The sequence below is a fragment of the Kogia breviceps genome, chromosome 5 (genome assembly GCF_026419965.1).
Source record: "Kogia breviceps isolate mKogBre1 chromosome 5, mKogBre1 haplotype 1, whole genome shotgun sequence".
NCBI lineage: Eukaryota > Metazoa > Chordata > Mammalia > Artiodactyla > Physeteridae > Kogia > Kogia breviceps.
Genome location: NC_081314.1, coordinates 28,330,630 through 28,355,450, shown reverse-complemented (window position 1 = coordinate 28,355,450; position 24,821 = coordinate 28,330,630). Strand labels below are relative to the sequence as shown.

The 24,821-nt window shown below is 42.4% G+C and overlaps 1 protein-coding gene across 1 annotated transcript in view; it reads left to right on the top strand.

Moving 5' to 3' along the window:
* NEK11 (NIMA related kinase 11) overlaps nt 1–24,821 on the top strand; it is a 240,650-nt gene that overhangs the window by 15,851 nt on the left and 199,978 nt on the right. Inside the window, 1 exon segment of the mRNA XM_067033804.1 lies at nt 22,269–22,434. Coding sequence (XP_066889905.1) covers nt 22,269–22,434 — 166 coding nt within the window.

Genomic DNA, 24,821 nt, shown 5'->3' with positions numbered 1-24,821 from the left:
TGGGCCACTTCATTCTTTTTTTTTTTTTTTTAACATCTTTATTTGAGTATAACTGTTTTACAATAGTGTTTTAGTTTCTCCTTTACAACAAAGTGAATCAGTTATACATATACATATGTTCCCATAACTCTTCCCTCTTTTGTCAACCTCCCTCCCACCCTCCCTATCCCACCCCTCTAGGTGGTCACTTCATTCTTTTGAGATCTATTAAATATGAGACTTTGTAAAACAGGGCAACAAAATGGGGTATGTTTTAAATTTAAATGTAAACACAAAAAATTTAACATGCAAAAGTGCAATGCAATGTGACTATACTGTTCACAAGATAATTATAGAATTACTGTAAATTCTAATTCCTAGTGTGTTATAACTGGAGTGGCCCAGAAATGGGAAATACATTTAAAGTTGGGTGAGGTCATCTTTCAGAGCTGTCAGTGTGTCTGTGTGACAGAGGGTGCAATCTGTCTTGGAGCTCTGGTCAAGAGTCAACATTCAAAGCCCTTGAGGAATCTCCAGTCCTGAGCAGAAGGCCATTTGGTCACTTTGATGAGAAGCGTTGATGCAAATGATAAACCCAGAGGAGCTGCAGGGAGGAGAGGCTCTTGCAGGGAAAGGCACCTGGCCCACCTGATGGGTGTGGAATTGCTGAGACGGCCTAGGGAAAGGTTATAGCTTAGGTTGATGGGTGTCTGCTGATACATGGGACCAGTTTGATGACCCTTCAGAGGTGCAGTTGGGCAGCCTTTCCACCCTGTCCTTTCATCCTCCTCACTTCAAGGCTTTGCCTCTTTTTCCAGATGTAACAGAGCAGGGCTGATGTCTTCATTAACTGCCTGGACTGTGTCCCTCCCGGGGACAGGAAGGCAGTGATGCCTTGCTGTACCCGGGTGAGGAGGAGGGGTCACTCTCTTGATTCAAGGATATATCTCACTGAGTCCCACAGGAAAAAGTACAGTGATCCAGTTTACATCAGCCAAATGCTTGGTGCCACAGAGTCATTCATTCAGTGCAGTTAGGAAGCGGTGTGTACCTTCAGTAACCCGCATTGTGAGTGGGTGGGTTGCTCACTGTGTCAGGTGCTGTTCTAGGCCTGGGAACAGCAAAGTCTGTTCTCAAGGGGGTACATTCTGGTAGAGCTAAGGAGAGAGAGACAGTGGATAAATCAAGTTATATAATGCACTGGAATGTGATTAAGTGCAAGAAATAAAACCTGATTTTGAAGTGTAATAAAAATCCCATCAGAGTCTTGTGGTTCATGGGAGCTCTGTCAATGTGCATTTAACCCTTCCATATAATCCCTTTAGGACCTGAACCAACTTAAGATCTATCCACATGGTATGAGGTATATGTGTTTAATAGCGCTTGTATCAAAGTGTGCACATAGTTGATTCCTGTTTGGCCTTTTCTACAGACTTTAGAAAGTCAATTTTTAAGTGAGCCCACTGGTGGTAGCGTTGCTCTGAGTACCAGATTTGCATTGGCAGATAAAGATGTTTCAGTTCCCATAGATGTTCCTATGGCTTCTTGACTTCCTCATCTGTGACCATGGTCTCACAGCCCTTCCATGTTAAGAACATTCACAGCAGCGACGGACACATAGGGAATTGACAGATTTGAGCCCTGCCTCATTTTATCAAATATGTAAAAGCAAAATTGATCCAGTGACCAAGAATGAGGTTGGTTAGTTTAGCATGAGTCAATTATAAATAGCTTTTATGTTTGAATAGTATAGGTGGGACTGGCTACAAACTTTGTGGGGCCCAATACAAAATGAAAATGCAGAGCCCCTTGTTAAAAAATTATTAAGAATTTCAAGCTTGTGATAACAGAACATTAAGCCAAGTGTAGGGCCCTTCCAATCTTCAGGCCCTGTGTGCCTGCACAGGCCCTATGCCCAGGAAGCCAGCCCTGAGCACAGGATAGCATGGAGATTGCCATGTGTGGAGGAGCAGCAAATAGAGTCTCCCCCATATGACAGACCCCATGGCATAGTTTAATAGCTTCAAAATAGTTACTATTTTGGTTCCAGGGGTCTAAAGATAATTAGCAAGGGTGAAGTCATCTTGTTTGAACGTATCCTTATGACCTCACATGAAATCTTAGACATAAAGCCCTGGGAGGCCATTTTCTAATGAGAGAAAATATGCTTTGTCTTATCCTTGTTAACTGGCTTTCATTGCTTTCCTCATTGAGGCAATTTATCTAGCCTTCTGACGATTAACTAAGCTGAAGTTTATCTGGTACAGTGTTCTCTGGGGTGAAGGATGATAGATCAAGTGTAGGTGGTGTTTCACATTCGCTCCCTTTACTTTCCTTGTTTTCCCTGTTACCTGAGAGCAGATGGCCCTAAAGTGTACACCTCTAGCTTTGCTCCTTCACCTGTTATGCAGTTTCATTTTTCTAGTGTCTAAAGGAAAACTCCATTTGAATATCTAGGCAATGCCTGAAATTTAGCAAATGAAATGGAAAGCATCCTTTTTTTTCTGGTAGTTACCACTCCCAATTCTGAAGACTGGTAAATAGCATCACATGTGACTGCCTTCTCTGCCAACCGCATGGCCAGTCACCTGCCAGTTCTTCCTTAAGAATCTTCAAAATTTACCTTTATTCTCCACTGTCACCTTACTATAAGCCTTTGTAATTTTACATCTGTAGTAGCTTCCTGGCTGGTGGGCGATGACTCTACTCTTTCCTCAAGCTCAAGGATAACCATTTTTTTCAAAATGCTGTTTTTATAATGTCACTCTCTTGCTAAAGATCTTACAGCTCTTGAATCCCTCCTGTCAGAAAAAATTTAAATTAAGCCTCATATTCAAGGCATTCTGTCAACTGGACCCTCTCTCTGTCTGAATTGTTAGTCATTACTTTTCAACATGACCAGTCCACCTCCCCTCCCCACACTCCTAGGAGAGAGTGTGCAAAGGCATTTTAGCCTTTAACCTGGAAGGTTTTCTGGTTCAGATCACAAGGTTACAAAATGTCCTTTTTGGTGACCAGAGTGCCCCAAGACTGATGACGAGCTGCCAGGTACCATCTATTCCTTGGTTATACAGCGATGTACAGATTACCTCACAGCACTGCAGTTACACTGCTGCACACATGTTCTGTCACCTTAAATTGTGCTCTGTAGTTATGGAGAACCTTGTAATTACTTCCTAACAACAATTTTTGTACACTGCAGCTCTTCACTTAAAATCTAAGCTCCTAGAAGACATGAATTGGGCCCTTGAGGTTTTTTCCATGCCCCATGGCAGCCAGTGTTCCTAGTGCTCATTAAATTCACACGTTATCAACTCAGTCATCCATCGATTGAACATTGTGTGCTCTACAACCTGATGCCCTGGACTTGGGACTAGGCACTGATGACATCAAGAATCAGAGGCCCAGGAAGGCCACTCTGGTGTTGGCAGTGACAGCAAGATGGAGTTCCCGGGGCTGTTGATGTCAGCAGGGAGGTTGTCCCTGTTCTGGTCCTCCTGAAATTCCTGGTGACTCTGTGACCCACCCACTAAGTTTGTAATAAATTCCTTCTGGGCTTCAGTCAGCCAAGTCTTATTTTGTTGCTTGGAACCGAGAAACCTGGCAGACAACAGGAAGTTAAATACACATGTATTATGGTCTCTAGAGTGAGATAGCTTGTGTGGGCCTGGAGGAATCAGAGAAAAGCAAGATGTAGAAAAAACATCCAGAGGGAGGAAAACCATACAGATTCTTCTTTAGTAGAGACTCAGTCCCTTTTAGATACAGCAAGTACCAGGATATGTTATCATAAGGCAGAATATTTTAAAATTAATGGGATCTACCTGGTACTTTCTCTACAAGGACCACACGCTGTTCTACATCTCAGCCAATTGCGACTCCCTTCTGCAACTTTCATAGCAAATAGACCAGCCAAATGCCAAGCTCAGTCAATACCACGTAATGAGGTGACATCCTCCTGCCTGTGACTGTTGTCCACTAGCCCTATGCCTGCAATCTAGAGCAGCATAGAGCTCATGTTTACCTCTGAATACATCACAGCTCTTCAGATGTTTAAAGAAGGTAGTAGTTATCAAACTTCAGTGTGTGGTGGAAACCTCCCCAGGACGTTGTTTACATGTGGATTCTGAGGCCAGAAAGTTTGACCCAGTAGGTCTCAGTTTGGACCTAGGAGCCCTGGGTGATTCTGCTGTAAGTGGTTTGTGACTTCTACTTATAAAGCCCCCACTGTATGCCCAGTTTGGACCAGGGGCTGAAGTAAAAACAAATAGGAATATACATTTTTCCAAAGAAGATACATAAATGGCCAATAAAACATATGAAAAAATACTTGACATCAAAGATATGCAAATCAAAATCACAATGAGAGATAACTTCATATTCCCTAGGATGGCTAGAATAAAAGTGTCCATGAGGATGTGGAGAAATTGTAAACCTCATACACTGCTGATGGGAATGTAAAATGGTGCAACTACTTTGCAAACCAATCTGCCCACTCCTCAAAATGTTAAACATAGAATTACCACATGACCCAGCAATTCTACTCCTAGAATATGTTTTCCAAAAGAAAAACATATCTCCGCACCAAAACTAGTACACGAATGTTTATAGCAGCATTATTCATAATAGCCAAAATGTGGAAGTAATCTAAATGTCCATCAACTGAAAAATGGATAAACAAAATATGGTCTATCCATACAATGGAAAACTATTCAGCCATAAAAAGGAATGAAGTACCAAAACAACATGGATGAACCTTGAAAACATTAGTGAAAGAAGCCAGTTACAAAATACCACATGTCGTATGATTCCATGTATATGAAATGTCCAGAATAGGCAAATCCATATAGACAGAAATCACAGATCAGCGGTGGCCAAGGAGCCTTGGGGCGTGGGGATGGGAGTGACTGCTAATGGGTGAAGGGTTTCTTTGGGGATTGAATTAGTTTTTGAGGGCTGCTGTAACAATATATCACAGACTGGATGTCTTAAACAATAGAAATGTATCTCACAGTTCTAGAGGCTGGAAGTCCAAGGTTGAGGTGCTAGTGGGATTGGTTTCTTCTTAGACCTCTCTCCTTGGCTTGTAGATGGCAGCCTCCTCATCGTCTTAATGTGGCCTTTCCTCTGTGTGCTACCGTAGCACACCCCTGGTGTCTCTCTCTTTCTCTCTCCTTATAAGAACACTGGTCATATTGGATTAGGGCCCCACCCTAATGGCCTCATTTTAGCTTGATCATCTCTTTAAAGAACTTCTGAGGTATTGGGAGTTGGGACTTCAACCTGTGAATTTTGGTGGGGGGTGCATAATTCAGTCCATAAGAGGGATGATTAAAGTGTTCTGAAACTACGCAGTGATAGTTTCAAACCTCTGAGAGTATACTAAAAACCAGTGAACTGTACACGTCAAAAGAATAGATTTTATGGTACCTGACTTATGTCTCAATAAAGCTGTTAGGATGGAAAAATAAAAACCAAATTGGACACGACTCTTGCCTTTAAAGAGCTTACAGGCCAAGCGGGCCAACCAGGTTGTAAATAGGTACTTTCAACCCCTTGCAGGGCCTGCTAGACGCTGGTGCACTTACCCTATTTTTATAGGGTGGAGAAGACATTGCAGAAGGGCGTGTAGGAGCCAAGTCTTACAGGACGAATATGAATCTGGCAGAAAAATGGTAAAGAGAGGGTGTCCCAGGCAAAGGAAATAGCATGGAACCCTGGCATATACAGGGACTGTATGATGTAGTTATCTTACTCTTAATTTCTCAATATTATCAATATTTCAGCTGTTGCTTGGAGGTTACATTAGTCCTGAAGTGGAAAGAGCCTTGGCCTTAAAGTCAGATTCCCCTCTGTTCGTATCTCAGTCTCTCCACATACTTTGGACAGTAACCTAAACTCAGTTTTCTCATCTGTAAAATGGGGAAAGTAATAACTACTCTGTATGGTTATAACTATTAAATGAATGACACAGGAAATATCCCTAGCACATTCTCATAAGTTACTGCTCAAAATATATTAGCTCTGTTCTCTCTCATTCCTCTATTCCTTGGGTAACCTGATTTAAGAACCCTGAACATTGTAATTGTCATTCTTTGGTGACAATATACCCTTTGAAATGAGGTTCCCAGGCCTGAACACAAGGGGCTGGATGGAACCAAGTATATTGATGCTAAAACCTTTCATACATTTCAAAATGATCTTAGAGTCTCAGGACCTCTTTTAGTGGTCACATCATATTACGGTCTCATATTGAACTTTGGGGGGCAACTACTCTTCTCCCCACACACTACCATCAGAATGTTTATAGATGAGATAGTCTACTTTTCAGCCACAATTTCACTCATCTTTGATTTGCAGATTTGATTTTCCCACCTGTGACTGAAGAACTTCAGGTTTAGCCTTGCAAGTCCAACCTGGGTGGTTTCCAGATCACATTTCAGCTTCTTTCATCACTTTGGAAAACTGACTCAGCCTGTGCCTACTGATGATGCTGCCTGCCTTTGCATCTTCTGCAAACTTGGTAAATATGTCTTTGGGGATCTTCAACTTAGTCATTAATAAAATGTTGGTGAAGATATCGTTAGGGATGGAACCGAGGGCGTTACAAGAGGGCGTACCTGCAAAACGGCCTAAGACCCAAGACTCTAGGATGTTTGGATTGCTTGTTCAGCTGGCCATGGGCCCACATGGAGACTGCATCTCTCCCATGTTAAAGGATTTCACAAGACTCTTCTCATTGACAGCTGTTAACATGACTTCTTCAGATGGGCAGGAATCATGATATCCCATGACTAATTGCTTCTCTCTGATCTTCCAATCAAATAACCCTCAAACAGAAAGGAATTAGGTTAATTTGGTATGGCTTGTTCTCTGTAAGCCCACGTGAGCCTCTGTTGGCCACTGCTTCATGTTCTAAATACTTACAAGCCGTCTGTTTGTCAGTTCTTCGACTTGGCCAGAGATTGGTGTCAGGCTTACTGCTCTACAATTTCTGAAAGACACTTTTCTTGAAAATCAGAGCAGTACTTTTTTGGTAGGGGGAGGCAGGAGAGCACCTCTCCCTTTTTTCCTGATTATTCAGATTATCAACCTTGGTGCAGAGAATGTATCTTCAAGTTGTATTCTTGGCATGCAGCTCACCTGGGTCTGACTCCATAAACTCAGAAGGCAGGATCCCAGGGTGGTGAGGGGCCCAGAGTTCAGAAGGGGGTGGGGGGGGGGTCTCAGTTTCATTATTACCAGGTGTGGTCACTCAATCAACTATGTGCCTTTAAGAGAGGGTCTTAGCCTGTCTGTATCTCAGTCTCTTCATTTCAAAAATGAGGGTTGTGACAATCTCTTAGCACAGTGAATGTGGTGTCAAGTAACTGCTCCTCATACGGCACGTGCTGTTGTCACAGTTAACACCAGTGTCACTGTTTTAGTGGCTGGATGTTTTCTCAGGATTGGCTCATATCTTGGTTTTGGTTCTCTTCTTAGGATATTCATTTCATCCCTTTAAGGTACATGACACTTTCTGATAGCTTGTTACGCTTTGTCTCTGTGCTCCCTCTGGATTGCAAAGCCTGCATGGGCAGAGGCTGTGCCTTGGACAAGGAGAGTGTCTTGCTCAGCTCAGGTGTGTAAGTACCGAGTTTAGAGACTAGAATTGAGGTAAGAGTTGAGAAGCTTCCCTCATAAGTTCAACATCAAAGTGCTGTTGTAAGTTGGAATTCTGTTTCTGAATGAGTTATGTTTAAAAGAATTACTGATGTCTCCTTGGGGACACCTCCACTGCTATGTGACTAAAGTGAAAACTGCTTTATGTCACAAAGGATCCAGAAATTGAGATCACCCTTGTAATAGGCAAGACTTACATCTACGACATAACCACCAATGACAACAACAATAGTAATAATAATAATCGTCATACATTCCAAGAAGTTGGGAATTGAATTTGAAGCTCAACCATAGCAACAAGTTTTGGCCAGCACATCTGTGTTCTTCTTTTCCTCGTTCTTATTTCCACCTACCCTTGCTGGTCTCAGTTTTCTATTTTATTATGTAAGTTATGTCAAATCCTCTGTGGAATGAGGCTGAGTACAAATCCATTCAAGTAGTAAACTATGTAGCAGGACGTGTTCAGCGGGTCAGTGGGCAGCTGTACTTTATCACTTCTGGGAGCAGAACAAGAGGTAACCCATGCAAACCACAGTTTTTAGGACGTGAGCCAAAAGTGTAAGGGTGATTTTCCTCATGGTGTTTTAACCCTGACTGGAGTTTCTGGGTCTTGTGGGTGTTGGCTGCAGAATGGTCTCAGGAGGGCACATGGTCGAGTCTCACAGCCTCTCTGGCTTCTAGTGGCCTTATCTGGAAAGTGAGGGGCTGGGCCAGCAGCGGGTCCCAAACCTTTGCTGCCTGAGGAGCTCTCATGTTTCCTGTAGTGGGAGGGGCACACAGGCCTTCTTGCTTGGGCTGCTCTTCAAAGCCCCCCTCCAACCCCCCAGTGCTGGGGCCCTTCAGCGTTCGCAGCGCCAGCAGCCCTCTGACCCCTCCCCACACACAAGCTCGCTATTCAAAGTGTGCTCCCTGGACTAGCCACTCAGGGCGCTTCCCGGGACCTAGTTAGAGACGTGTCTTGGGCTCACCCTGGACTGTATTGGGACAGATCCCTGTGATTTGTGTGCACAGCGCAATTTGAGAAGGACTGCTCTCAGATGCCGTGTCCTCCTTTGAGGCTTCCTCAGATATCACGCTTTATGAGTCTAACAGTTCTTTTTCCTTTCATTATATGAACATGAAAACAATTTGATTTATCCTCAAATAAGTTGCAGACTCTTCTGAAACAGTGCTGGCGGAAAACCGCGCTCAAGACTCTTTTGCAGTGTCCTTTGCTCAGCGTAGTTTCCTGAGGAGCTGGCCTCCCTGCTGAGCTCCTGCGGACTCCTTGAGCAAGTGGGACAGCCCGGCACAGTCACCTCTGGGAGAAGCAGCAGCCGTGACATTTGCAGAGCACTTGGCTTAGCCAGGCTCCCCTCATCCTCCTGACTCTGGGAAGTGAAGCCTTGTATGATCAGAGGCAGGCCAGCCCCGTGTCCCCCATCCCTTCCTCCCCTTACACAGCCCACTCTGACTTTTTCATGTGTGACAAATCATTGACTAAACCCATAAGCTGTCATTCAGGGAAACTGGATCCTTCCTACTAGTAGATTCTAATTTGAGCTCTGTCAGTAGGTTAAGCCCTGGCTTTCTGGTCATAAAAACAGATATTTTTCAGCCTCAGCACAAGTCAGCAAAAATATAAGACCCAGAATCAGTTGCTTAAACCCTCTAATGGGAGTATGCTAATCCAGAGCTTCGATTCCCTCCCTATCTCCAAGTTAAATACAGTAACAACTGCTTTGTGCTATAGTTAAAGAGAGAGTTGTAGCTCAAATCCCTATGTTATAATTACTGTGATGATGAAATAGAGACTGAAATCTGGAAATACAAACCTTTTCCCGTTTTAGCTGTCTTCATGTTAACTTGAGACCAACCAGCACCTGCTACAGATAAGATTAGGAGACTTTATTTCACTGAAACCCTAGATTGTTTTTTTTTGTTTTATTTTTGGAGCACCAACTTTCTTCTTGCCTGGATCTTAATTTAATTTTACTTTACACAGGATTTATCCTTTGTTGGCTTTACCTAGTCAGGGAAATGGAGCTAATCAGTTTTTGTTGCTTCTTAAAACTCAATTTGTTCCTGTCTTGATTTCATGGTAGACTTTGCATCACATCTGATTATCTCATTGCAATCCGCAATTCTAGGTTTTTTCTGTAATGTTCAAAATAAAAACCCGACATGAATTATGTATCAGAATTTTGCATTTTGAATATTAATCTAACAGTAATTGTAAATTTGGAGCATAGAACAGTCATAACAAGAACTAATCTATTATCTATGGTAAATTATTCTTTCACATCCTTACTGACATTGTCATGCTCCTCAACTTCCTTGCTGACACAAACAGGACCTTTGTTTGCTCTAAGCTCAGTACCTTTCAAAGTGTGATAGAGTGAATGAGTGATTGATTGCACTGAATCTTATGTTATCAATATTTTTGTTCTCAAGGCATGTTACTGCATTATTGAACAATTTTGAATCAAGTGAGTTTTGCACAATTGAGGTTTTTGAAAACTGGCCCTCACACACACACAGTCACACCTGTAGGGTTGTGGTACCCAGGACAACCTCAGAAATGTAATCTAATGCTGGGAAAGGTAAGCCCTGGGAAACATTGTCTTCCCCTTCTGTGTGGTCTCATTCCAAACCTCCAAATCTGGGACTCTGTAACTGGCACAAACTCTTGATTATCGGTAAGATTTTCCATAACACTCAAATGATAATTAATAAAAACAGACATAGCTTCACCAGTGCCTCATCAGGAGCAAGACCGTTATTCTAGTCATTTCGTTTTCTCTTCTTTGATGCTAAGGAGGGCATGAGTAGAGCAGATGATGGGTGTTTTTGTTCTTTGAAAAATAAGAAAGTTTGGGGCTGTCTTAGCTGCTAGACACTGCAGATCCTATACACAAATGAAAGAGGGGAAACTGTTAAACTTGGAGACGGAATTCTGTGTTTTGGAGTTGTGATCTGTTTCCTCCTTCAAGAGGTGAATGGCGGCTCTGCTGTAACTTCTCTGTGACCTTGGATACATTAGTCAGTCCTGGACACTCTAAAACTCTTAGAAGAAAACATAGGCAGGACATTCTCGGACATAAATCGCAGCAATATATTTTTTGATCCACCTCCTAGAGTAATGAAAATAAAAACAAAAATAAACAAATGGGGCCTAATTAAACTTAAAAGCGTTCACACAGTAAAGGAAACCATAAACAAAGTGAAAAGACACCCCACAGAATGAGAGGAAATATTTGCAAACAAAGCGACCGACACGGGATTAATCTCAAAAAGTATTCAAACAGCTCATGCAGCTATCTCAATATCAAAAAACCAAACAACCCAATCAAAAAATGGGTGGAAGATCTAAATAGACATTTCACCAAAGAAGACATACAGATGGCCAAAAAGCACATGAAAAGATGCTCAACATCACTAATTATTAGAGAAATGCAAATCAAAACTACAATGAGGTATCACCTCACACCGGTCAGAACAGCCACATCAGAAAGAATCTACAAACAATAAATGCTGGAAAGGGTGTGGAGAAAAGGGAACCCTCCTACACTGTTGGTGAGAATGTAAATTGGTTCAATCATTATGGAGAACAGTATGGAGGTTCCTTAAAAAACTAAATATAGAACTACCATAGATCTGGCAATCCCACTCCTGGGCCTATATCTGGAAAAAACCATAATTCGAAACATGCACCCCAGTGTTCATTGCAGCAGTATTTACAATAGCCAAGACATGGAAGCAATCCAAATGTCCATTGTCAGAGGAGTGGATAAGAAGATGTGGTACATATATACAGTGGAATATTACTCAGCCATAAAAGAGAATGAAATAATGCCATTTGCAGCAACATGGATGGACCTAGAGATTGTCATACTGAGTGAAGTAAGTCAGAGGAAGACAAATACCATATGATATCGCTTATATGTGGAATCTAAATAAATGGTACAAATGAACTTATCTACAAAACAGAAATAGAGTTACAGATGTAGAACACAAACTTTTGGTTACAGGGGGTAAGTGGGGGAGGGATAAATTGGGAGATTGAGATTGACATGTACACACTACTATATATAAATTAGGTAGCTAATAAGGACCTATTGTCTAGCACAGGGAACTCTGCTCAATACTCTGTAATGACCTATATGGGAAAAGAACATAGAAAAGAGTGTATAGATATATATGTATAACTGATTCACTTTACTGTACAACTGAAACTAACACAACATTGTAAATCAGCTATACTCCAATAAAATTTTTTTTTAAATGACAGCCAAAAAATAATTACTCAATCCTCAGGACCTTAATAGGCTGGGCTGCTTTGATGGATCTACTCTTGAGGGTCTTGTCTAGCTTTAAAATTCTGTAAATACATAAAATCCATCCCAAGATTGGGGAAGAGGTTGAGCGAGGGGACAGGATCAGAAACTGGGCAGCTTTGTGCTTCTCTTGGGCCAAGTCATCCAGTGGGAGTTATCATCTCTGAGATGTTAGGAAACCTCTGAGCAGAACCATTTTCCAGGATGAAATATCTTTTTGCCATTTTTCTCTGTCTATGCAAGTATTGCCCTCAGCTCCCATGGATAAGTCACTTCCGGATAAGGGCCATCCCAGCAAGGATGTTAGGAAGCAGTTTTAATAAACTTTCATTTTCTGATGGATGCCCAGCATGTAGGCTGATGAGCTTCCATAAGGGGAAGAATCACACATAGGGATTGTGTCTCTCACCACCTGTACCACAGTGCTTGGTGGGATGTTAATTTTGATCATGTAATCGTCAATAAACGTTGATGGTGCATCCACTGTGTGCTAAGACTTGTGCTAGACACCGAGGATACAGAAAGGAACAAAATGTAATTGTTCTCAGTCCGGGGATGGAGACCAAGAAATAAATATGAAAAGACATAATTATCAGAGTTCCTGTGGTGAAGGTAATGAATGAGCTGAATTTTGAACGGTGATGAGTGTGCAAGCTTGGTTCCATTCAGACATACTGCCAGGTGCTGGGAATCCCGCAGTGAATGGACTGTGGGCTGGCTCTGGGTGCCTGCAAGCCAGTACGGGACCTCCTATGTGAATAGACGTCCCAGGGGGCAATGGGAGCCTGGAGGAGGGGTCCCTGTCCTACCCCTGAGGGATCAAGAGAGACTTCTCTTGGATGGAGGCTTCTCACAGGGCCACCATGTGAATAAACATCACCTCCAGTTCTTGGAACTTTGTTTTACCTTCTAAAAATTATAATGATCAACCTTGTGCCTCTAATACCTAATGACCTCATCCTTAATTTCGTAAGTTTGAGGCTTCAGACTATGTAAAACAAAGTAATTCCCTATATTAGCAATTTTCTTCTATCTCCAGAGAATTATAGAAAAACATATTTATTATCATTTATTAAAGTATGTTTTCTTAATTGGGGGGGAGCAGGAGAGGAGAGAGACCAAATACTTTAGAAATTCTTTTTTTCTTGGTCATCTTCATCTCAGTATTTTTTTTTAAAGAAAACATTTTTAATCTTACAGTACAGTACCTTGAAGAGTACAGTAGTACAGCACAACAGCTGGCATACAGGGGCTGGTATCAAGTGAACAGGCAAGAAGCGTTACTGTCTGGAGGAGGGAGAAGGGGTGGGAAGTATTTTTTTATTTGTATATTTTATCTTATTTTTGACTGCTGTATTATCTGTGCCCTTACTTCCCTCTTTTCCTCGTCCCTCATTTTAGAAACCTCCTATTTGCTATGACAACTCCAATATCTCTACCCAAGGGAAGGAAGGAAACAGCGGTAGAATTTTAATCTTTCTGAATCCTGATACTTTTTGATAACTGCTAAAATTTTTGACACATGAGAATTTTGAATCAATGAATAAAATTGTTTTCAAATTATTTAAAGAAATCCCATGTTATCTTAGTTTCCAGATTCACTAGCAACAAATAATTTCTAGTCCTTTATTCAAATAGTTTTTTCTCACTATAGATCCATTTTTGTATAGTTCAGTGTAGTTTACTTTGTCATAAATTTTTGAAGATTCGTATCAATGTCCAAGTAGAAAAGAACCAAGTTATCTTTTCCAGTTTAAAATAGGAGACTTAGCACTTTCTAAGGAAATAAGACATAGCCCCTGTTCTCAAGGGGCTTATCTCTGTTCTAATAGTTATGTACTGCACAGCTAAACCTAACTCCCTTCCTTTGGGTTTTCACAGCCTGAAGCACATACAAGTGTGTGGAGTGTTCACCACATCCTCCACCTCTGCTTCTAATCTCTTCTTTAAAACCTCCTCTTTCTTCTTGTAGCAAAGTGTTGGTATCAGGATATCTTTGGCCACCAAGATGGCTTAAACAATAAGAAAGACTCATCTCCCTAACAAAATGTCCAGAGGGAGAGCAGGTCCCCGTGATGAGCCTTGGTGCCTCCCCGCCCAGCCTGTCATCTCAGGACAGTTCCTTCAGGACGCCAGCTGGCTGCCAAGGTCAAAGGAGTCACAGGCGAATGATAGTGTTGCAGAGACTGAGGAAGGGGACTCTCCTCCTACGCTTCTCTTTTTTATCATTGAGGAGCATCTTTCCTAGAAAACCATCATGAGCCCTCCCCACATCTCCCAGGCCAGAATTACACCCCAGGGGCTGGGGAGAGGGGGAGACAGCCACCCTCTCAAAATAATTAAGTCACAATATTTAATGACTGTGCTCGTCTGTATAAATAAGAAAGACAGAACTGCCTGACCACTTGTCTGGAGGTGTGTGGGAGAAGGAGGGTGGGGAGAAGAGCTGTCACTGGTTCTCAGGGGAACTAGAGTTGGTTTCGTTACATCCCTGGCAGTAAAGAGAACTTTCCAAGGCTGTGGAAAGGAGCTCAGGAAGCTGCTCACCATGAAGGGAACTCACTCATTTTTTTGGCTGAAAGGAGAGGGAAGGGCAGTTTGTTCTCAGTGAGCTCTCAGGAGACAGTCTCAGCAGCTTTGGTAGAGGCTGTGACTTAGACACAGGGAGGAGATGGCTGCCTGGCCGTGAGGGCACAGATACCCAGGCTGCCTTCTGTTAACCCCCCCCACCCCACTGCCCGACCAATTCACACTCACTCATGGATTCCTGGGCTCAACTGTGGAGTCTCTGTCAAGCCCTGGGAGGAGAGCTTTGCACAGCAGAGCAGTTAGACACTTTGTGTCTTCTCTGTCACCTCCAGGGAGCCCCCCTGGGAAAGGGCTGGTTGGGGTCTGTCCTGAAGCCAGTTCTGTTCTTGCACTGACACCAGAGATTCCCTGCGGAGAACCTCCACTGAGCGCCAGCGCTGTTTCCAGCCTTGAGACGTGTGTTCAAGCCATTTCTGTTTTTTAAGTTTATACAGATGGGAAGAGTCATTGAATTCACATGATTATTAGATACTTTTTATTCAGGCAATATTTATCTTCAAAACTCCTACTACTGGGGCTTCCCTGGTGGCGCAGTGGTTGAGAGTCCACCTGCCGATGCAGGGGATGCAGGTTCGTGCCCCAGTCTGGGAAGATCCCACATGCCACAGAGCGGCTGGGCCCGTGAGCCATGGTCGCTGAGCCTGCACGTCCAGTGCCTGTGCTCTAGCAACGGGAGAGGCCACAACAGTAAGAGGCCCGCGTACCACTAAAAAAAAAAAAACAAAAAACAACAAAACAAAACTCCTACTACTGAAATTTCTGTTTACTCTTTTCTGTTCCTTAAAAATAAAAGGAAACTTGCCTAATTTGTTATGGTACCAGCATTGAAACACTGCATGGAACTTGTTACCACAAATGAAAATATAATCTAAACAGGAGCCAGGAATAACATATTTGCCAAACAAAAATGTCTGAAATACTTCTACTGTTATTTGTTCTTTGTTTTTTATCTGTATTATTAGTTATCTTTGCTTATTATCTGTACATAATACTCCCATATGCTGCTAATGTGTTTGTAAACGAAGTCTCGAGAAGCATAGGAAATGGAATTTATCTATAGGTTATAACTGATTTGCAGTTTCATTATTCAGTGTTACAGACACTGTGTCTCAGAATCACTATATCCTAGCTATCTTCAAGATTAAAGGTAAAATAGAGCAGAATTTAAAGTGGAGAAAAGTTGCCTTTATTTTCATCCCTGTGGCAGATGGTGTTGGGGCCCCACCCATGTCCCCTGACCAATTAGCATTTCCTGTACGTGGACCCAGCCTCCACCTTTGGCAGGGGCAGTTCTGCCTGAGGCCTCCCCAGCTGTCAGGGCCTCTGTGCTCCAGTGGGGCAGAGAGCGGGGGAGTTGACACTCCCAGGAGCAAGCAGCCTGAGTCAGTGGGTGAGGGAGTCGGTCCCTGCCCCTCGGGCAGAGGAGCCCAGAGGTGTGTTCTATGCCTGCCCCTAGGGTTCCTCCACAGTTAAGCCCCAGTTGCCCACAGTGGTAACTGGCTTGATAAGAGGCCCTTGAATGGCTCCCCTCGCTTCACTTCACTTTCCTACCCCTCTTCTTACTGCCCAAATTGATTACCTGCCTCAAATCCTGTCTCAGGGTTTGCTTCCTGGGGACCCCAAACTAAGAGAGTCCTCTAGAGCAGAGCATGGCTCGATACATTATCTTTTAAAATGTAGTTATATATAGCTCAAATGCTTTTTTCTGATTAAAAATTGGGATAGATAAATGGCAGGGGGGATGCGGGGGGTGGAAGGAAGGAAGGAGTGTTTTGTGAACCTGCCAGGTTTTTAGATATTTTAAGAAATACCCCTCCCTGTAACATTTTCATTCTTCATTCTATAATGTATACTGTGGTTGTGTGTGTGTGTCTGTGCATGAGTTACTCTAAAGAAGGATATATAGATATTGAAATTCTCAAGCAGTTTTCTTTTTTTGAAAAGTCACCTGCTTCGTAGCCTATTCAGGTAATGCAAATATAGCTGTCCTTCTGCTGGCTATTGATTTATACAGGGCAAATTGTAGAGAATGATAAATTCATTTCTTTTGCTACTTGGAATCCACCTGGGGAGAAGGCAATTCAGCTTACTACAAAGTAGTTTCCGTGTGCAAAAGTGAATGTCCTGGTGCTCTAGTCTATATAGATTTTGCGTTTTTTCTCTTCTCAAAGGAGAGTTAGGGGTCTTCACCCCATCCCAGCTCTATTATTGCATTTATCGTGAAGTTGTTCAACTATTTTTGTACTTGTTGGCCTTCCCCATGAGACTGAGCTTTCTTGGAGGGCAGGAGTTTTATCTTTTTCATCTTTCTATCCCCAGAACATGATACTGTGTTTGGCATACCGAAGGCAGTCAGTAGATGGTAAAATAACAGAAATGTGGAACTTTTGATGCGAAGGTATTTGGCAGTGGCTGCCTGGCACCTTGTGTGGAGTCTGAAGTCAGGCTCAGCGGAAGGATTTTGCTCCTTAGTTGCTAGTGTCTGCCATGGGCACCTGAGGCTTGCTGTCCCTGCACTGTATGGTGATGTCATCTGAGCTCCGTCTGTGTCCAAAAACTGCAACATGACTGTGATCAGGGGTGGAGAGGAAAAGATCAGATGAATCGGAGTTTTTACCCTGAAACAAGCTGGGATCAGGAATTTAATTGTTAAAAACAAAGGCAGCGCATAGATTATGGAATATGATGATGATCCATAAAATAATATTATCCTTTTCTCTGGCCACAGACATTAAAAATGTTTCTGAATTGCTGAAAGAAGGAAAAACAACTGAAATAAAATAAAATTCCATCTGTAGTATACAGAGAATTTGTTAGTGGAGACACTAACACCTACAATGTTTTTTCAGCTACTCCTTTAGGTACCTTTAGTTCCCGGCTTTCCCATCTTTTATTAATGTGCCACTTTTTGGAACAACTATCACTGCCATTTTTTCATGTCCCTTTACGTTTTAAAGTTATATGTCTTATTAAAGGGGATTAAGTAACTTTTAAAAGGATGTTTTTCCACTCTCATGATACTTCTGCCCATAAAAGGCCCTAAACCCCTCAGAAGATCCTAAGTTTTAAGACTCAAATAAATGAATAAAAATTAACTTAAATGAGTCAGATTTTTGGAGGTTCACTTTTCATTATCCCAAAGTGAGTGCTTCATGGGAACACCTCACGGTGCTCTGTGACGCATAATTGCGTGCGTCAGGGCTCTAGACGCAGATATGAGTAGCCACCCTATGCACGGTTGAGGCAGAAGGGGATTTATTCTGAACACGGATGGCTCTCACAGCTGCGGGAGGCTGCGGGGCAGGGGAGGCTAAATTTCCAGGAATGTCAGCCTGGGATTGGCCCACTGCCACTGCCCCCAGGCCCACGCTCTTTCTTAGGACACCTGTATTAGCGAAGGGAGGTCCTGTGCCTGCCCTGTCCCTCCACACAGCTCACACCCAAGGCAAGGTCCCGGCTTGGTCCAGCTGACTGGCAGAACCTAGGTCCCACACTGGCACCCCAACTCAAGGCAGGTGGGAGATGGAGGAATTGTTGTTGTCTGTCTGTTTGTTTTATCTAGGGAAGGCAGGACCCACAGCCCAGGGGTCTACTACAATGGAGGGAGGCTGTCTAAAGACACTGGGCAGCCACAAATGACAGATTTCTGCTATGATACTGTCTCATGAAAATAGCAGGCCAATTGTCTAAACTGGCCTGTAGTGTTAAAAATATGTGTAGCAAAAATATGTGAAGGAAGTACACAGAATTGTTACTGCTGATGATCTCTGTAGTGGATTGTGGACTATGTTTTGTTTTCCAATTTTTCTGTAATAAAACTACATTTCCATGTAAACTAGAAAAAAAATGAGAGCTGACCATTTAAGAAAGGATTAGTTAAAATAATTGCAGGCTTGCTAGATGGATGAAAACTCTTACCTTGAAAGTTCTGAGCAGATTTAATAATCTGTTAAACAGGTTAATATTGAATTTTTTAAAAAGCAAAAAATATTACTGTCTTATTTAAACTGCAGTTAAAATCTGTTTCCTGTGGATTTGCCCTCAGTGGGTGCAGTAGCTGCTGATCAAATTAGAGAGTCACAGCAGCTTAAATCAGGAGGGCCTCAGACATCACTTACCCTAACTTTGTAGCACCCAGCTCGATTTGAAGTTTTAGAAAATACAAACATAGTCATAGACACACATTTATGCACACTGATCTGCTTACTATCTGTCTTCCTCAGGAGACCCAAGGGCAGGGGTGACAAATTCTCAGAGCCCACTACACCACCACACACACAGCTCTCCTCACTGAGATTCCAGAACTCTTAGCCCCTTGGTTTATTTGCCCCTTGAAGACCTTTCTTTCACTCCTACCCCTTGCTGGACACAAGGAAATGTGAGGTTCCTGCTTTGGAAATATAGCAGGGCCTCTGCTCTGGGGCTCTTCTCCCCATCTGGGAGTTCTGTCCCCCAGGACACGGCCTGGGGACATGAACTATTTTCAAGGGCACAGCAGTGCCTAATGTTCTTGCCTCCCCTTCATCTGGTCCCGAGGGTCTCTCTCACATCTGGCAGGGAGGACACTGACACCACTGGTCAGGTGCTCCTTCATATCTTTTCTCTTTGGCCTTGGTCTCTCCTTTGGAAAATCAAAAGCCAGGGATTTGACTCGTATTCTTTGTAGTTTGTGATGTCATCTATTTCTTGAGGCAGCCTATGCTGCTTGTTCAATTTGAAATACGTGAAAGACTACAGGGAAATTTGAGGAAAATAACACTGAACTTCTCAAAGATATCATCTGCCCCATTTGTATGGAAGGTGGGCCAATTTGAAGGGAATGAAATTAGCTAGTTATCCCAAATTTCCGGTCTCTCTCCAAAGTTTGTCAGTTCACTACTGATTCTAGAAAGAAACATGCCACTTGGGAAAGAGAACAGAAAGTTTGCAAAATGAGTGAGTCTGAAGGGGTGCCTGTTTTTGCAGCTGCTGAAAAGTTTCTCCTGAACAGATGAAGTTCTGATAAAATAAATATCTGTCCTGTTACTTAGGAGAGGGTGACAGGCTGAGTGTCACTGAGCCAGGGGCAAGCTTCCTTGACTTGGTCAGTTTCTGCGCTCTGCTTGGCTGATAAGGCTCTCACATTATGTGACACGCAAGGAGAGTTTCCTCTATCAGTTTTAGGTAAGGAAGGTGGAATATCTCCACATCTGCCAGAGGTGATTATATTAGAAATCACCTGTCTTGATAGCCCTACCTTCGTCTGCTAAGCTGTGGGCAAATGAGATTTTATGCCTTATCATCAGGCTGCCAGACGGGGCTCAGGTAACTCTATGTAAAATCCCATGCCCTTTTGCACAATATTTGATGTTTGCAAGAAAAAATAAGTATCTTAAAGCTTTCGATAGCATTTGTTCCTTCACAGCAAGAGAATATTGCAAGTTTGAGTGAGGCTTTATATCGCCGTGCTATATAAATTAACCACTGTGACTTTTACAACTGCACGTTGGCTGGGGTGCAGTAAGTACTGGAAAAGTACCATCAAGATGTCATTTGGCTTACGGCTTTATCATTTTTAGAAGTTACAGGAAAACAGCCACGTCTGTCATTTCAAGCTCCTTTATTATACCAAACAGTTTGAGACGCCACTCTTTTTTTTTTTCCAGTGCGGGCCTCTCGCTATTGTGGCCTCTCCCGTTGTGGAGCACAGGCTCCGGATGCGCAGGCTCAGTGGCCATGGCTCACGGGCCTAGCCGCTCCACTGCATGTGGGATCTTCCCGGACCGGGGCACGAACCCATGTCCCCTGCATCGTCAGGCAGACACTCAACCACTGAGCCACCAGGGAAGCCCTAAGATGCCACTCTTAATAACATGAGGTCATTTTTAATCAAATTCTTGCTAGAACAGTCTCTCTATAGAACACGTTACCAAGCGAGAATTTCTCCAGAATCCACTCCATTATCAAGTAGGGGCCTGGTAGGGCGTTCAAGACCTAACAAAACCAATGTGATGGCCCCTGTCCAGTGTTATTGGGGCTGGTCCTTGGTTACATAAGGGAAAAATTTTAAAATGAAATGACATAACTAAAATGTTTATATCAACTTAAAACATATCATTGTACATTTTCTCTCATTTTTGTTGTGCAGCCAACATCTGATGTCCTCTGATGAGAGGTCGCTTCATCTTTTTTGCATAAACTTACCCATGTTAAGTTGATTAAGTTTTCCAAATTTACCTTTTTAAAGTAGAATGAGAATTTAGCAATCTCAGTTCAGAATGCTAGATTTTTACATTTTTGAACCAATGTTTTAGAACTGTCTTATCAATTACTTCTTTAACAGCATTTTTTTTTTTTGTAACTTGTCATTATTAAGCTTTGTGGTAAACATTTGACTTAGTTTTTCTAGCAGAGACAACACTCACCCTTCATCAGTTTGTCATATTTAAGTCACAGATTTACAATACAGGGCACGAGTGGTATAAACAAGTTTGGGAATAGACGCTATGACTTGGGTAAACACCTTAACTGGAAGGTGGTCCAGAGAACACCTGCTGGCACCGTGCCCCCAACACAAAGGTGGCCATTTACATCTGTTAGAAAGGACTGCAGAGCTCTGGTTAATCTAGGATTTGGTTAAAGGGCCTTTAATTAAGAGAGCTTCTACTATAAATACATTTTCATTAATATGCATAAGTAGTTACTCTTAAATAACATTACTGCAAAACGTTTTCTAGTACAGGACCTGCAGAACTTAATGAACAGCTAAGGCTCACTTATAATCAGTGGAATCTGTCTGCATACATAATTGGTGCTCTAAAGTGCTTCTCCCCACAATCTGTTTACACAGTGGCACTGTAATTGGTTTGGTCATCAGTCTGTTTATTTCTGTAGATGGGAAGAGATAATGTTTTGGTCCACTCCTCATTAGTTATTACAATTTTTAAATTAATAATTTGGAGATGTAATGAGCTCTTGTTCCATTTATACATGCTTGAATACCTCTGTCAATGTTTTTAGATTTTTTTCTTCTCCTAAATACTGGTAGCAATAAAGTATGATATGCCAAGGATAGTTTTAAAAAGAAAATAAGTAGATATTGATTCTGCTGATATTAAGTTGATAGATTTGGAAAATTTTAGAGCTGAGAGACAGAGAGAAGCATGGGTATTTATACACACATGCAGAGGCAGAGAGAGAGAGAGGAAAAGAGAGAGTCAAAAAGAGAATAAGAAAGATGCAAAGAGACAGAGAGACAGATTTTATAACTAAATTATATTCACACACACACACACACACACATATATATATATATATATAGAGAGAGAGACAGAGAGACAGAGAGAGACAGACAGATACCAAGATAGGAATAGTGAGAGAAAAAGAAAAGCAGACAGAAACAGGAAAACAGATAAGTAGAGACAGAAAACACACAAAGAGACAGAAAAAGACAGAAACAGAGACACCTAAAGGCTGAGGAAGAGCCGCTTCAGCCACACCACTCAAGATTAGCCCTGTCTCTGCCCTGTGTGACCAAACTAGGGCCGCAGGTGTGGAGGGCACTGCCAGGACAGAGGCAGACCCAGGGTGCCCAGGAGTCACCGGTGATAGCAGACCTCTGAGTAGGTCACAGCCTGGGCATTAATTAGATGGTCCTGCACCACTGTTCATATCTATTGAACATGTTTTTTAGTTCTAAATGTATTAAAAACTTTTTTTTTTTTTTTTTTTTTTTGGCTGCAGAAAGGCCCTGAAGGAAATCTCTACTGGAGAACTCAATCCAAGTGGGACTGTGCAGGCCACTTTTGAAGCCCAGCTCCTTTCCAAGCTGGACCATCCAGCCATTGTCAAGTTCCATGTGAGCTTTGTGGAGCAAAATAATTTCTGCATTATCACAGAGTACTGTGAGGTGAGACTCTCCTTCTCTTTTTGAAATCTTAATAAAAATATATTTCATAGGGCTTCCCTGGTGGCGCAGTCGTTAAGAATACGCCTGCCAATGCAGGGGACATGGATTCGAGCCCTGGTCCGGGAAGATCCCACATGCCCCGGAGTAACTAAGCCTGTGCACCACAACTACTGAACCCACATGCCACAACTACTGAAGCCTGCGCGCCTAGAGCCTGTGCTCCGCAACAAAAGAAGCCACCACAATGAGAAGCCCGCACACCGCAACCAAGGGTAGCCCCCACTTGCCGCAACTAGAGAAAGCCTGTGTGCAGCAACGAAGACCCAATGCATCCAAAGATAAATAAAATTTTAAAATTAAAAAATATATATATTTTTTATAGTAAAAAGCTGTCTGTAAAGAGACATCTCAGAAGTTTAATTAGCCAACCACAAGGTGAACTATAAATACCTGGGATGTTGTGTCTTGCTGCTAAGAGTGATCATCTCTATGTAATTGACTAACTTGTTTCTGATGAAGGGTTTCTCTTTCTTGGAAAACTCAGAGTGAATGTATTTTAAGGAGGAATTGCTGCAGAAAAACAATCCAGCATGTGTTCTTTTGGTGTGTGTGTGGGGGGGTGGTGCATTCTCCAAGCCTGCGACAACGGTTCAATTATTAGAGGGACATTTAAATGCTGTAACAGAGGCCTGGACAGAGCAGAGGGACACCTCTGGAGTCCTGGGTTCTAGCTCTATGGTTCATTTTCCCCAATGGCAACTTGGAAATGGGAATATGGCTCATTTTCCCCATGAAAATCCTTCATATTAACTGATCTGTAGTTTATGGCTTCAGGTATTTGCAGTTTTCCCTGCCATTCCATGTGCTCCCCAAGTGATAATAGCTGTGCATTTTACTGAGCCCAAGTGAACCTGAAGCTGCTGAGAAAGGTGCTGGGTGGAGGGGGCTTGGGGCTGACAAGGTACAGCATATGTGGGCGGTCACTCCTGAGAGGCTAGGGAGAGGGGAGTTACAGGGGTTGGGTCAGAAAGAGAATACCCAAACATGACCTTGCTCAGACAGTATCTCCCAGAACATTCTGAGAGCTAGTGTTAGCCAAATGTACCTTGGGAGAATCTGGTTCTATTCATACTTTAGAATGTATTCAGTTCATCACCTGGGTGTTGCTGGGGCCCAAGAGAAATGACACTGGGAAGAAAGAAGATGCTCTTGAGAGGGGGAGGCAGGCCTGTTTGGTTCAGAGGGTGCTGAGTGTCTGAGGTGCGGAAAAGAAGAGGAAGGAGGAGAAGCAAATCGGAAGGAGTAAAGATAGCAACAAAAACCAGCCTCGCTGTGCTTTACATGGTAGCTGATGTGTCATCTAAAATGAAACCAGTAGCCAAGTTAGAATATGTGAACATTTGATATCATCCAGGTCTTGGCTGTTCCCCTTTAGGACAGTCTCCCTGGCACAGCCTTGCTGGGAGTTTCCCCATCCGGTCTTGCCCCTCCTCTGCTTGAAGGAGAAGAGGGGGAAGAAAAGAAAAAGAGCCAGGACATTTGGGTGTTTACTTCTCCTTCATCCAACAGATTTTTAAGAAAATCAGTAAAATGATGAGGTGTGCAGAGCACGGGTAAGAACAGCTGCTCCGGCAAATATGTCACTGATCTATGCAAAACCCAGGGATTTACAAATATAGCTACACTATGATCCATCAGCTATAATTTAATCATTTTCTTCTTTTTGCCCCATTCAGTTAATAAACTATCTTATGTGGGAAGCAACTGACCCCTATTGCTTATCCTATTACTGCTACCTCTGCTGCTGTCGGCACACTGAATTTTCCAGAGAGACTCTCACGATCTTAAAATAGTTTTCACTGTAGTGAGGACTGTCCAGTGGAACTTTGTGTGATGATGGTAATACTCTATATTTGTGCTGTGCAATATGGTAGTTGCGAGTCACATACGACTCTTTAGCGCCTGATGAAATATGGCTAGTATGGTTGAGGAGCTGGATGTTAAACTTCATTTAATTTTAATTACTTTAAATGTAAATAACCATGTGTAGCTGGTGGCTACCATATTGAACAGAGCTAGATAATAAGCTATAACTTTCTCTCCTTATATTAATTTTTAATTATTAATTTTCATGTAATCTTAATCTACTAGAAAAGTTACAGAACACAGTGAACTCCCGTATACACTTCGCCCAGATTTACCAATTGTTATTTTTTTCACATTTGCTTTATTATTCTATAATTCTTTCTTTCTATCTGTCTATTTTTTCCTGAACCACTTGAGAGTAAGTTGCAGACATGATTCCCCTTTGTCCTAAATCCTCCTGTGAGTGTTTTCTAAGACCAAGGACATTTCCTTAACATGACCACAGTACGAAGATCAAAATC